A 14,286-nucleotide genomic window follows, 5' to 3' on the forward strand; every position below is an offset into this window, starting at 1 on the left:
AAAGTCAGAATTCTGAGGTTAAAGTCAGAATTCTGACTTTTTTTCTCAGAATTAAAGTCAGAACTGTTTTATTTTTTTTCCAGTGGCCCTAATCCTCTTCCGTAAGAAGCGGATCATTTCGAGTGGTCTCTTAATTTTCCCAGAGCTGCATATATCCAATCATTGATGAAATTCTTTAACATAATCAGTATGACTAAATTCAAATGACTTTAATGCATTCACATGTACATTTTCCGTAATAAGTGCTTCTTTAAAGGTTCAGCTAGTTAAATCTAGCCGCATTTTGCATCTACATTGACATCAGGGTCTAAGGGACCTCATGGAGGCACAGGAAGGCCTGCTTCTGTTTGATTCGTTACAACTCTAGGTCAAAACTATGATTTAACAGAAGATAACTCTGTTACTACAACACAAATATGAGCAAATACAGCATTTATATGAGGAAAACTGTGCAAAATAAAGACATTATTTGTTTCCTTCAGTTGCATCAGTCCACAAAAATATTCCTACTTATTTTACTGTAAAGGATAAAAGTATAATCCACAGAATATAATATCCTCCCTTTATGATTATACAAGATGTAAGTGAGGCTAAAAGGGTTAATGAGGAGCCGAGCAAAGAAAAGCAGCAGAAACAGAGAAATGTTTTGAGCCGAACCTCGGGTTTGGTTCTCACTGCTCACTAAAGTTTCCTCCTCATTTAAAAAAAAAAAAACACCACCAGAGTTTAGACACAAAAAAAATCTGAAAATCGGCTCAGCATGCTGGATGACAAGTGTTCAGAAAACATTACAACACTGCAACCTTTTTTTCGGTTTGTTTTTTTTACATGAAAATGTAAAATCTATGTGTGAAAAATGTCCTAAATAACCCGTTTCTGTTCACATCAGCCTCACATCTCCCTTCCAGTCAACTGGCGACTAAAACAAACATCCATCTGTTCACATGAGACTCATTTACAGTTTCAGTTCTTTGGAAGCACATGGATTTCAAAACTGGTGCCAGGATTGTAACAGTTGGAGCAAGCAGACGAATTTCACACATGTGAACCTAAATCAGATGTGATTTTAGTTTGACTTGTTCTTCTTGCATCCAGTGGTGCAGCATTGTGGATGTTTACAGTGAAATGCAGCAGAAAAACACAGGAAATATCAAACTTTCTCCAACCTAAAACCATGTTCAGACGGCTACCACAACATCAGATCTGAACACGTCTGCACAGCAAAAAAAGCCAGTGTTAATTTAACTCTGAAGAGTGTGGACTATATAAACACTGAAAAAGTGTTGATATCAACTCTGTAGGAGTTAAATCAACACTGGGATTTATGTTGGTAATTCCCACAGAGTTGATATTAACAGTGTTTATACAGTCCACACTCTTCAGAGTTAAATTAACACTGGCCTTTTTTTTTTGCTGTCTACTTACATCCAGAGGAGCTGAAACATGCGAACAAGTAGTCTGCCTTTTTATATGTGCACTTTTTTTAGGGTAAAAATATATCTGCATATTTACATGTTTATGCACAGCATGTTTTTTTTCCAGCATTAAAGAAATATTGCACATTTATTGCATATGTGAATGTGACATTTTTTCCACTTTTTTTTTTTTTTGCTGATCTGTTGCTCAACACAGAATATACAAACATGAAAAATATACACCGAAAGATTTTTTTATATCTTGGTTTTAAAAGCAAAATGTGTTGATTATTTTCAGTAAAATGAGGGGGAGAAAAAAAAAAGATGATTTGGTCGTTTTAGAAAAACATTTAAAGCAAACGAGAACCTGAGTAAAGAAAGGAACAATCATGGCGTGAAACAGACGGTAAGCGAAGCGTGTTCGATGGCGCGGCTCGATTTCGTTCCTGACGCCGACATGCAAACGTTAACGGTTAGTAATCGACACCGACTGTTAGTAAAGTGCTTGTTTTTATTTAAACTTCGTACTTAAAGTCGTTCAAATTTGACTTTCTAAAAATTAGTTAGGAGCTTTTTAAATACATTGCATTAAGTTTCTTTTTTTTTTTTAATAAACGAGGAAATATTAAATATTTTGTTTATATCACTTATCAGAAAATGATTTTTTTTTCCCCAAACGTCCATTCAGTCATTTCCTGTCATTGAATAAATAAAGATGTGAAAACGTAGCTACAGTTTCCTGCTGCTGATTTTTCTGTGGATCAAAACTCCAAATTATTTGAGAAAAATCCTTAATTTGCTGATTTAATTTTCTTTTTCTTTATGAGCTTATCTAAAATATTCGAAATAAAATGCAGCTTGGGAAACTAGCAGCTGACTGGCTGCACCCAAGAGTGGAAAAATGAAAGATATTACATGTTATATTAATGCATTTTAAGGTGTATTTGGTGTTGGATGTGTTAAAACAGGAAGTTATGGGGATTCTTAGAGACGCTCTGCAGTATTTGTGGCAGCGTCCTGGGGCTCCGCTGTAGCTGCTGTTGTCAAAACCAGTGTAGCTTTAGCTAACAGCCATGCTGCTGCTGCTATGTTCACACCAAACGCGTTTACGTTCAAAGTCTCTGTGGAGGCGCGACGTGATCAGAGAGACTCTGCTGTGTGACGTAGTGGCCAGTAGGGGGTGTCCTGCCAGGTCATCGAACTGGACTCGGGTGAGACGAAATCAGCACCCAGCTAGCTTGAATTATCTGGAAAATTTAAACACGCGCCCAACAGCTACATTCTGTTGATTTCAGCAAATAAAACCTCAAAACTCACAGTATTTCATCTGCCATTGTTCAAAGTAACCAGGAGAAGAAACAAAGGCGAGAGGCTCCAACGCGTCGGGCCGTTATCAGCCGTTATCAGCGGTTATCAGCGGTTATCAGCGGTTATCAGCCGTTATCAGCTGTTATCAGCCGTTATCAGCCGTTATCAGCACGAAATCAACACCCAGCTAGCTTGAATTATCTGGAAAATTTAAACACGCGCCCAACAGCTACATTCTGTTGATTTCAGCAAATAAAACCTGAAAACTCACAGTATTTCATCCGCCATTGTTCAAAGTAACCAGGAGAAGAAACGAAGGCGAGAGGCTCCAACGCGTCGGGCCGTTATCAGCCGTTATCAGCAGTTATCAGCTGTTAACAGCCGTTATCAGCCGTTATCAACTGTTATCAGCCGTTATCAGCTGTTATGAGCCGTTATCAGCCGTTATCAGCTGTTATCAGCTGTTTGTTCAATAGAAACTGAACATAAAATGTTGAGCAAAGACACCTGAGCCTCTGTATGACTGCAGAAGCTTTCACTATGTAACATTTTGATACCACTCAGTTTCATCTACCATAAAGAGAACGTCAACGGAAAACAACGGCAACGGAAAACAACGGCTCGTTCCGACGGCGCGTCCACTTAGACTCTGAATGTGAACTTGAAAGACCTGATGCTCAGTATGAACGCAGCATAAATGTTTGCACTTGTGCAAACCGTCCAACACGAAGCGTTTTGACACGTTATGAACGCAGCTTTAGCTCGGCCTGGTTAGCCACTGCTATCTGGAAAAACAATCTACATTATCCTGGCTTTATGAAATTGGTAAGAATGTTTTCCTGATGAACTCGTTTTGCACAAATCTTCATTTCATATGTCAGTAAAATGACAGAATGGACCTTTTCCGGCTGAATCCGGGGTAATATTTGCATATGCAGGATTCTGTTCCCGGTGTATTAAGATGAAGCCGGTTTATAATCTTAATTTACATCATGGCATCTCTTTTTTTTTTTACTACACATTGCTTTAAGTCGCTGTTTAAACTTTCCACTTAAGTGCCCTATGATGACAGGATGCTAATAGTGGAACAAAGAGCTAACCGCGATGATTTCTACTATCCTCTTACATTATTAGTCACAAACGACAAATTCAGAAAACTGCTAACATCAAAGTAATCTACGAACAAAGACTCTTTTCTTTGGCTAAATGAACGTTTTCTTGTTTCATGTTCGTTTCTCTGGCTGGAGATGCTAGCTTAGTTTTGTTTGGTCCACAACACAAAATGAATGTCTATCTACAAATTTAACTTCTAAAATATCAGCGTGTTGATTATTTTTTTTTTCTTAAACCTGTGAGGCTATTTTTTAAACCAATCTCAATATTTTAACGTCTCATCTAATAGTTTACAATAACGTCCTTTAAAGCAGGGGTGTCAAACTCATTTTTATTTTGGGCCAAATCCAGATCTTGAATGCTCTTAAAGGGCCGACTGAGCCAGAACGTATTGATAAAACCTGTTCAGACTGTTAAAATATCAATGAATTATTCAAATTAAATAATATTATTGAACATCTTTTCAGTCCCTCCAGGATTTTCTGATTCTTTTTGCTATAAAATCAAAGTGTTTGGAAATATTTGAGCTTATTTAGGACGGTAAATGTGACGTTTTATTCCTCGCTGTATAGATTATGGACTATAATCTGACATCAATTAAAGCTGAGGCAGCTGTTTAGTACAAGAAAGAAAGATTTTGACAATTTTTGAGAAAAATCTGCAATAAACTCCCATTTTTTGGCGCATTTTGTTTTTTAGCGTGAATTTGCACAATAATTCTCAAGAAACTGGAGGGACTGATTGATATAATTTGGCTGTAAACGGATAAAAACTGCATTAATTAGATTGATAACATAATATTTAAACACACTTAGTGTCTAGTCTCGAATCTAGAGGGCCACATAAAAAGCTGTGGCGGGCCGGATTTGGCCCACGGGCCTCGAGTTTGACACCTGTGCTTTAAAGCTACATTTTGTACTTTAACCCATCTGCATGCCTGATGCATGCATCACAAACAGAAGCCACTCTACGTTCAAGTTCATTTAACATTATTGCTATTTTTGTTTGCACAATATATTTTAATGCAAAGGGAAGTTTCAGCGTGATCCGCGACGAATCCACCGCGTTTCTCTGGCGTCCAATCGCGAGGATCCGTTCTGCTACAAAATGGAGGGGATGGGGGAGCGGCAGCGGCGCAGTTGCCCCGGCGTCTCATAGTTCTCAAACGGGGGACTAGTGATGGGAGCGAGGCGCAGAGACGAACCCGCCACTCCAGATATGTTATTGAGACTACGGGATTTCTCCTGGCCGGTCGCTTTGTGACCCAAAAACGATTCGGTTTGGACGCGAGCAAAACAAAATCACAGATGAAACGTGAAGGTGCGTTTGGTTGGCACAGATTGGAAACATGAGCATGTGGTTTATAAAGTCAAAAGAGAAGAAGCACATAATGAAAAGCAGAAATAAGTAGAAACATGTTTAAAAAGAAAACAAGAAAAAAACAGAAAGGACAGACAGAGACAGGACAGACAAGACAAGACAAGAAAATGCGAGTTATGACATGTAATTTTTTTCTTTTTCTTTTCAAAAAACACAAAATTTACAGATTTTAAGAGACTTAACACCAATTGTAGGCCCACTGCATAAATCACCCAAAATGTTTCATCTTCAGGTGTTTTAGGCGGATTCAGCCTGAACACAGAAAATCATCCATGTAGAGAAGGAGTTGAACCACATGAAGCTTTTATGGAGCAGATCAGATATGAAGCACCAAAAATGTGCTTCAGTTACAGTAGACCCTCAATAGTCAGTTTTTAAATATAATAAATGCTTTATAAAGCGTTTTCCTCCTTTGATGTGACGTTTATCCTGTAATGTTTCAGATTAATATTAAAAAATTCTCTTAGGAAGCGAAATATAATTTTACAGGAGGAAGATTATTTGCTAAAAACCTGAAAAAGTTTTACAAATCTGATCCCAGAGACCTTCTTTCAACTTAAGTTTTATTTCCTTCATCGCCTTCTTTTCTGTTGTTCTTTTTTCTTTTTATTAATATTTATAGAAATGATGCTGCCACCACCGTGTTTCTGTCCTAAACTTACAGTTACACACCTGGCAGATGTATTTATGAAATTATTTTGTTTTCTGATAGTCAGACAAAATTCAAATGATAATAAAACAATATAAAGACTCTAAAAAATGTTTGTTTTTGTTTGCATTTGACTAAAAATGTTAACTTATTTAAAAATCAATGTAAAACCCATTAATGGCATCATCACAAAAGTTACATTTTGTCATCAGATCCCAGCAGCTGTGTGGATGTTTTACCTGGATGCAGAAAAAAACCCCAAAGATTTCTCTGTCCTGCAACACTGCTCCTCCATTTTGGTTGGCCATTTTATGCTTTGTAACTTTTTAACGAAATCAGGATAATTAGATTAACAAGTCACTGCACCATTTTTAAATTTTGCAGAATAAACGTCACATAAAAGGTGGAAAAAAATCCCAATATTTTCACGTTTAAAGTGACTTTGCGTCTCGTCAGGGTGGCGTACCACTGCGAGCGCCGCCGTCGGTCTAACCCTGGACTCGTTGCATTTGCTTTTCACTCATGCAAACTTCAGATGGCCAACATAAAAAATAAAAACCTCTCTCAGCAACATTTATCAGAAGCGTTTCCTGCTGTGACCGTTTCCTGTAACCAGATCGCTTCGAACTTTGGCTACAGTGGGAAATGACACGAAAACTAAATCCAGCTGCGCAAGCGACTTGTTGGCGAGTTTCAGACTTATGCAGCGTCCTCAGTGTCCTTTCCCGCTGTATGTGGGTGTGAGCCACAGCATGCAGATGCTGAGTTTTCCCTGCAGGGCGGCGCCACACAGAACAAAGGGCCGTGCTGACGGCATGTTGTTGCATCAGAGGAAGTGAAAAAAAACACACCATTGGTAGAAACCTACCAATGAACAGCTCGCACGCATATAATGGCTGGAGCTTTACTGCTAATTTGGGAGATTTGAATGATTTAAAGTCGCATTAAACAAACCTCCAACCATCACAYGGCCACAGACGGACAACAAGGAACACGCAGCAGATGACGCCCTGTGTGTCTTCCTGTCCAGAAGCAAAAAAAGTTAAAATAAAATAAAAATAGGGCAGCATTGTGCTGTGCTGAGTGGCCTGCTCCACCACTTTGGACCACACGTCATTTTTAGTCAACCATGAATAAAAGTCTGGGTTTTTTTTTTTTCGTAGGCCTGAGTAGTAAAATATGTATGATGCATTTTTACTGAGCTCTGGAGGTTTTTACGTCACTGAAATGATTCCTGGGAAAAATTCAGTGTTGCTTAAATCTCCGGTGGAACGGCTGGGATCAAATGATGAGCCGTTAACCTGAACAGTTATAACTCTTTATTCAATAACTAACATATTATATTCATTTGTGTCATTTAAGTCTTCATGTGTGTAACTCGGCATCCTGTTTGCAGTAGTACGTTTGTACGAAAATGTGCAAAATGTTCAGGATTTTGGTGAAGCAGTGGGAATATGGAAAGCCATTGCGCCATATAATCTATTGGCCTGAGTTTAATAAAGTATTTAAACCAGAAATCGTCCAATTTGAGATCAGAAACTCCGATCAGTGGAGACGTGGAAACGAGCGACTGGATCACAGAAACAAAAACATTTTACTGAACTGAACTGAATCTATTGTAAGTTGATCTGAATAAAATCTTTTTGTTTCATTGCAAAAACAAGTGTTTTGTCTAGTTTCTGCTGCAAATATCTTAGTGAACCTGAATTGAGACAAAACTGAGATAAAACTAATTTAAAAGTATCTTTTCAGCAAGATGTAAGAGTTTATTATAAGTAAATAATTCCTTCTATTTCCATTGGCAGGTAAATGAACTTATAAGTCAGTTTTTCCATGTCGTAAGTGAAATAACTAAGTGTTTGTTTTGTAAATCTCTGTTGTTTAAATATATTTTTGGAATAAAAAGGGAATCTGTAAGATTTTTTTCTTTTTATTGATATTTTTCTATTGAACATAATTGTTTTGTTTTTAATTAGATTAATACATTTTCTTGCTAACTAATCTGCCAGCGGTTCAAGAACTTTTTCACCAATATTAAGAAATTATTTACTTTAAACAAGCTCCTACGTCTTGCAGAAAAGACACATGTAAGTTAGTTTTGTTTTATTTCATGTGTTATAAAATATCTGCACTAGAAACCAGATTAAAAATACTTGGTAAGATTTTGTGTTATTTTTACGTTTGCTTTAAATCGGTTCTGTCAGTTTTCTTTAGTGTTTGTATTTTGATTATATTTTTGTCAGTTTATTTCTTACCATATATTATAAGTTCATTCCTACAGATGCAGTATAAAGACGCTGAGTTTTTATACTTTATACTTGATTTTATAAAGTCAGATCTAAATGAAAACAGACAGATGAACGAATGTTTTGAGTCCAGATAATTCTTCTTAAAAACAACAGCGAGCATGCAGCATGCTGAGTAGAGTGAGGACAGGAAGAAAAACACTCTAAAAAAAAAAAAAAAAACACTGGCCACTTTATTAGGTACACCTGTCCAACTGCTCATGTGGAATCAGCCAATCAGATGGCAGCAACTAAACGCCTTTAGGCAGGTAAACCTGGCCGAGACGATCCGCTGCAGGTCAAACCGAGCGTCAGAATGGTTGGACTGGTCAGAGTATTGCAGAAACTGCTGATCTACTGGGATTTTCATGCACAACCATCTTTGGGGTTTACAGAGAGTGGTCCGAAAAGAGGAAACATTCAGTGAGCGACAGATCTGCAGAGGTCAGAGGTGAACGGCCAGACTGGTTGGCGCTGATAGAACAGTAGCTCAAATAACCGAGGTCTGCAGAAGAGCATCTCTGAAGACTCAACATGTTGAGCCGGGAGGCGGCTGGGCTACAGCAGCAGACGACCACACCGCCGCCGCTCCTGTCAGCTGACAACAGGAAACCGAGGCAGCGACTCACACAGGCTCACCAAAATGGACAACAGACGATTGGAGAAACCTGATCTGGTCGGATGATGGGTCAGAATTTGGCATCAACGCCATGAAGCCTGGATCCGTCCTGCCTGGTATCGACGGTTCAGGCTGCTGGTGTTGCAGTGGTGTGGGGGATCCTTTCCTGGCACTTTGGACCCATTAGTACCAACCGAGCATCATGTTGACGCCACAGCCGACCTGAGTGTTGCTGCTGACCATGTCCCTCCCTTTATGACCATCTTCTGATGGCGACTTCCAGCAGGAAAACGCACCATGTCATGAATCATCTCAAACTGGTTTGTTGACCACTGGGTTCACTGAACTCCACAGTCACCAGGTCTCAATCCAACAGAGAAGCTTTGGGATGTGGAGGGACGGGAGCTTCACATCCTGGATGTACAGCAACTGTGTGATGCCATCATGTCAACATGGACCAGACTCTCTCTGAGGAATGCCTCCAGTACCTTGTTGAATCTCTGCCATGAAGGATTAAAGCAGCTCTGAATCCAACCCGGTACTAGCAGGGTATGCCTAATAAAGCGGCCGGCGAGTGTGTATTCAGATGCTGCATTTTATTTTTGTCCTTGTTTTAAAGACTAAAGCATCGCCGCTGTAATCCCGTCTGCAGCCGGCAGAGTGAAGCTGACCTGTGCACTAAATGTTTCACCTGAGGAAACGGCGTCTGTTTGTGCATCACTTCCTGTTTCACTGTGGAAGCAGTCATCCAGGTCCAAATGTTCAGAACTGCAGAGCTCAGCAAATGGACAGGAGTGTTTTCATCCATTTGTGGCCGAACCGCAGCAGCTGCAGTCTGAGCATCGCTGGCCGGCGGCAGTGAAAGCTTCACAGAGAGCAGACGGTCACTTCGCTGCCGGAACCGCTGCTGAGCAACAGAACCAGGTTTAGGTTCTCCTTCTTCTGGGTTTTATTCCATCCACTGCAGGTTAGCGAGGTTTTTTTTTTTTAAGTTAACTCAACTTGTATCTGATTTTAGAGCTTTGTGTCTCTCACCCATCTCTCTCCGTCTCTGTAGGTTTATCTCAATAAATTAGAATATCATGTTGACGTCCTTCATTGGAGTCATTACRTGAATTCAGAGCACGCAGGCTGAGATTTCTGCTTGTTTGAGTGACTGCAGCTCACCAAAAGACCAGTTTAACCAGTTGAAATGATCTCAGTCTGGGATCCTTCTGCTCAGATTACTGCGTCAGTGCAGCATGACACGGAGGAGATCCTCAGAGTCTGGCTTCATTAGCTTCTGCTGTACGCTGGGACTTTGATTTACCAAATAAAATGCAGAGATTTCTCCTGAAAAGGAGTTCTTTATATACATTTTTTCCTTCCACTTAACTTTTTATCAATGTGCTTGAATATAGCACTCTGTGAATAGAAATCTTATTTTATTTTATAATATTTGTGCCTTTTCCTCCTTGTAAAGTCAGCAGTTTTCCATGATTGCTGACAAAAATCATAGTTTTATTGCTGGAAGAAGTCTGCAGAACTTTGGGTTTTCATCAGCTGTAAGCTGTTTTTTTTWWWRTRTRTRWAWAYAYRYKYKYRMWATRTSWCWCTAATATTTTTTTGTATTATTCCACTAAGACAGTGGTCCCCAAACTGCGGCCCGCGGGCCGGATCCGGCCCACCACCACATTTGGTCCGGCCCCCTGAACAATACCAGAGAGCGTTCAGATTTTTTTTCATATATTGTATTTTCCGGTTTATATGTGGATTTTTCTTCAACCACCAGGGGGCTCTGTAGCAGGTAAACTGTGGGTGTTTTGTTTTGTTTTGCATGGCGCATTGCTGCCATCTGTTGGACTTTTAGGGAACTGCTTGACTTTTATGTTATTTAATCAGTACGGYTGTTTGCTAGCGGTAGAGCAGATGAACACACGTGTTTGTTATGAACGCCGCATTCCAGGTTTCCCTCAATGAAATATATCCTAGTCAGTCCCAGTGACTGTTTCACTAACAGTTTTTGCCCAGGTGCTTTCTGGGTAAAAATCAATCGAGAAACGCACAACGCCAACCCCCCCCTTGAAAAAATAAACGTGTAACACTTTTTCTGTTACAAACTGACTCCGGCCCCCCACCAGAGAAGGGAAAAGTTATGTGGCCCTCACAGGAAAAAGTTTGGGGACCCCTGCACTAGGACAATCCCACTGAGAAAAACCCAGATGGGCAGCATAAAGTATTGAACAGCAAATTTGCACAAAACGTCAGCAGAGAAGAAACATTAAAATGAGAAGGACTCTAAATGATCCTAAATTTTGAATTATATTTTAATTTACTGAGATGCACCTGTAAGATTTCGTCACATAAATCTAATAATCTGAGGCATCTTGGATTTCAGTGCTTAGTTTGACGGATCGAATCCAAACACGTCGGAGCTTCGTGGACATTTCCACCCAAGCAGAAGAAAAACGGACGGCGGAAAGTGGCGGCTTTCAGGCTTCGCTTAAAAATATGAATCGAGAAAGAAGAGAGACGGAGATCATTCAGGAATCTATGATTTGAATTCTGCAGGATTTTTTAGTTTTTTATTCATTTATATATATATATATTTAATCCATGCACTGCAAAAACACAAAGTCTTACCAAGTAGTTTTGGTTTAATTTATAGAGAAAATATCTGAGTACATTTGAAATGAGACAAACCAACTTAWAAGTAGCTTTGTAGCTCRACATAGAGGCTTGTTTTAAGTAAACRAGTCCTTAATATTGGTGAAAAAGTTCTAGTTCCACTGGSGCCGTTACCTAGCAACCCCAGCTAAGCTCAGCCGTTACCTAGCAACCCAGTTCTAGTTCCACTGGCAGATTATTTCACTTATGACAAAACGTTTTTCCCCTGTTATGAGTTAATTCATTTGAAAATGGAACAAGAACGTTTTCATCAATAATAATTATTCACTTAAGCTCCTATTTTCTGGAAAAACAAAAAAACTTTTAAGTTACTTTGTCTTATTTCAAGTGTACTAGGACCTAGACAGAAATAAGTTGAAATAATATTTGGTGTTTTCGCAGTGTGAGAATGAAATGAGGCTGAAAGCTGGACGTGTGAGAGCCGCTGCAGGCCGTCAGGGGAAACGATGAGCCTGGCCGTCACCGCATTCAGCGACGGTGACATAGTTCCTGCCCAAAGTCACACTTCATTTACGCTAAGGAGGGAGCAGGTACCTACCTAGAGTCAGACTTTAGTTACACTTGCACTGCAGTGGCGGCCTGGGAATGGGATGAAGAATGAGTGTTAATCACAGGAGGAGCAGGTTATGAGGAGGAGGAGGAGGAAGAGGAGGAGGAGGAGCAAATATTGTGGCCAGCCTGTTTACCAACGTGACTTCAAAATACCTAACGAGGCCTGGACTGGACGATAAAGTTTAATTTTATTGTTCTGAGACCGTTTTTAAGGAATATAACRATAAAAGGAAAATAATAATGCAAGTGCTCATTCTAAAAGATCAATAAACTTTAAATTTGAATGAACATTTAACACTGGAAATGGAGGATATTTTAAATATCCAAAATAAATAAAACARTAAAAATAATTTTGAAGTCTTTATAAACAAAATTRTCCTTCAAAATAAGRGCTGKTTGAGACCAAAACGCCAAACTGAAAACTTKTATCATCCAGTTTTTGGTAGAAAGAGAGAAAAAAATCATTCAAGTGGAAAATATKGAGTTTRTTTGAATTTATCRTGTTGATTTATCATGTCAGCCCAGGTAAAGTACATATAACATACATACCTGTCACAGTAATCATGTCAAACCATAAATCCACTGTGCCCTGCAGCGTACARCCATCAAAAAGCCTTTTTCTTCTGATTTTATGTTATAAATGCACACAAATGGRCCCTAGTGCCCCGTACAACACACCGCCAACTACTGGCCATCCGCTGCAAGTGCAAGAACATTTTTTGCTAAATCCAATATGGCCGACAGATGAAAAAGCAACTCCAGTCCCTCCTTCTGCTGTAAAGAACAGAACATTGTGACATAAAGTAAGACCAATACTACTGATGTATTTTACAAATAAGAGAAAATTACAACTGATCACCTAGAAAAAAATCCTAAAAATATCATTTTTTCCCACCAAWAATCCAAAACTCTTTGGGGAAAGAAAATCCTGACGTAAAGGATCATAATTCATACATGAAAGGGTTAAAGTTTACTGATCTCTTAGAATGGGTTCTTGCATTATGGTCTCAAAACAACAATATTATCGTTTATCGCAATAATTTCTGTACGGTCCAGTGAAACGTGACGCCATGACGGGCCTGGCTGTCTTCAGACATGCTCTGTAATGTTTGCCAGGAATCCACAGGATTTGCTGACTGCTCAGTTTCTATTCCTGGGTTGCCCATCTACAGTGTCATTCCTACATGCGGTCAATTGGCTGTTAAAGGTGGCGTTATCTCCTGTTACCCATAATTAGATGTATTGAGTTTTCTCCTGATGATCACCGGAGCGGCGCATACAGTACATACAGTACAGCCTGCCGGAGAAACGAGACGACATGCAGCCGTGTCAGGACTATCTGGGTCACAGCAGCCTGTAGAGTTATAAATAAAGCTAAAGTCTACTTAAAGGGATAGTTCGGTTTTTTTATTTGGGTGTGGAGTATTTCTGATCGATCAGGATTTTACCTGGAGTAGACAGAAGTAAGGAAAGTCCTMAGGTAGAGTCGAGCAAAGTACGGCATGAAAACTGGTCCATTTAAAGGCAAATTACTTTCAAAATACCTCAAATTTAAGAGACGGAGTTAAAAAARAAAAGATTTTTAAACTTTACTACTTTTGTATGATGCAATTGTTTAATATTTTAACCAAYATTACAGGTTTGCTGGTGTTTAAGGTGCAAAAGTTACACAAAAATGATGCTACGTTGRCTAAGTTTTTAATCTTTGTATTCATGTCATTTACAGCCGTGGGAAAACAAAGAGCCGTCTGCACTGAAAACCTCCTGGTTCTTCCACCAAATACTGATTCTGAGTGAAAACATTCATATCGTTGTTTCTAAATGAATAGGATTTTGTTTTCTTTGCATTATTTCAGGTCTGAAAGCTCTGCATCGTTTTCATTATTTTGACCGTTTCTCATTAAATAAACACTAAACTTTTGGTTCATACAATAAAAAACGATGTTCATTTTACTCAAACTTATATCTATTTATATCATTCATTGTATCATTTTTCCAGATCTGTATATTAACGCCTGCAACACTCACCTTCACCTTTTTAAATAAAATCTGTCAGTCAGTCGTATATGATGGTCAAAGGAAGAAGAAAACTAAAAATACACAGGAAAAAAATGGCTGCAGACTGAAATAAAACAATTTTCATCAGTGGAAAAAATCAAAACTCGCATCTTTTTCTGAATGCTGTGAGCTTTAATCAACACTCTTCAGTGTGGACCGCGTCACTGAGGGAAGCAGACTCAAAGTTATCTGTTTTCAACATCAATTAAGTGTTTTTAAATTCAAGAATAAGCATTTAAG

General features: G+C 39.0%; 1 protein-coding gene across 5 annotated transcripts in view; it reads right to left on the bottom strand.

Annotated features, from left to right (window-relative positions):
- The window catches only part of LOC103481227 (potassium voltage-gated channel subfamily C member 1-like), a 71,468-nt gene that overhangs the window by 8,260 nt on the left and 48,922 nt on the right, over positions 1 to 14,286 (bottom strand). For 2 of the 5 annotated variants that reach the window (XM_008436565.2, XM_017310765.1), the window contains exon 6: positions 11,975 to 12,015. The exons of 2 other annotated variants lie outside the window; for them this stretch is intronic. In XM_008436565.2, the coding sequence (XP_008434787.1) occupies positions 11,981 to 12,015 (35 nt within the window). In that variant the 3' untranslated portion in view covers positions 11,975 to 11,980. Of the gene's footprint in view, positions 1 to 4,665; positions 5,092 to 11,974; positions 12,016 to 14,286 lie in introns of those variants that run through there. One more of the 5 variants, XM_008436568.2, reaches the window with a different exon arrangement.

The sequence above is a fragment of the Poecilia reticulata genome, linkage group LG19, assembly GCF_000633615.1.
Source record: "Poecilia reticulata strain Guanapo linkage group LG19, Guppy_female_1.0+MT, whole genome shotgun sequence".
NCBI lineage: Eukaryota > Metazoa > Chordata > Actinopteri > Cyprinodontiformes > Poeciliidae > Poecilia > Poecilia reticulata.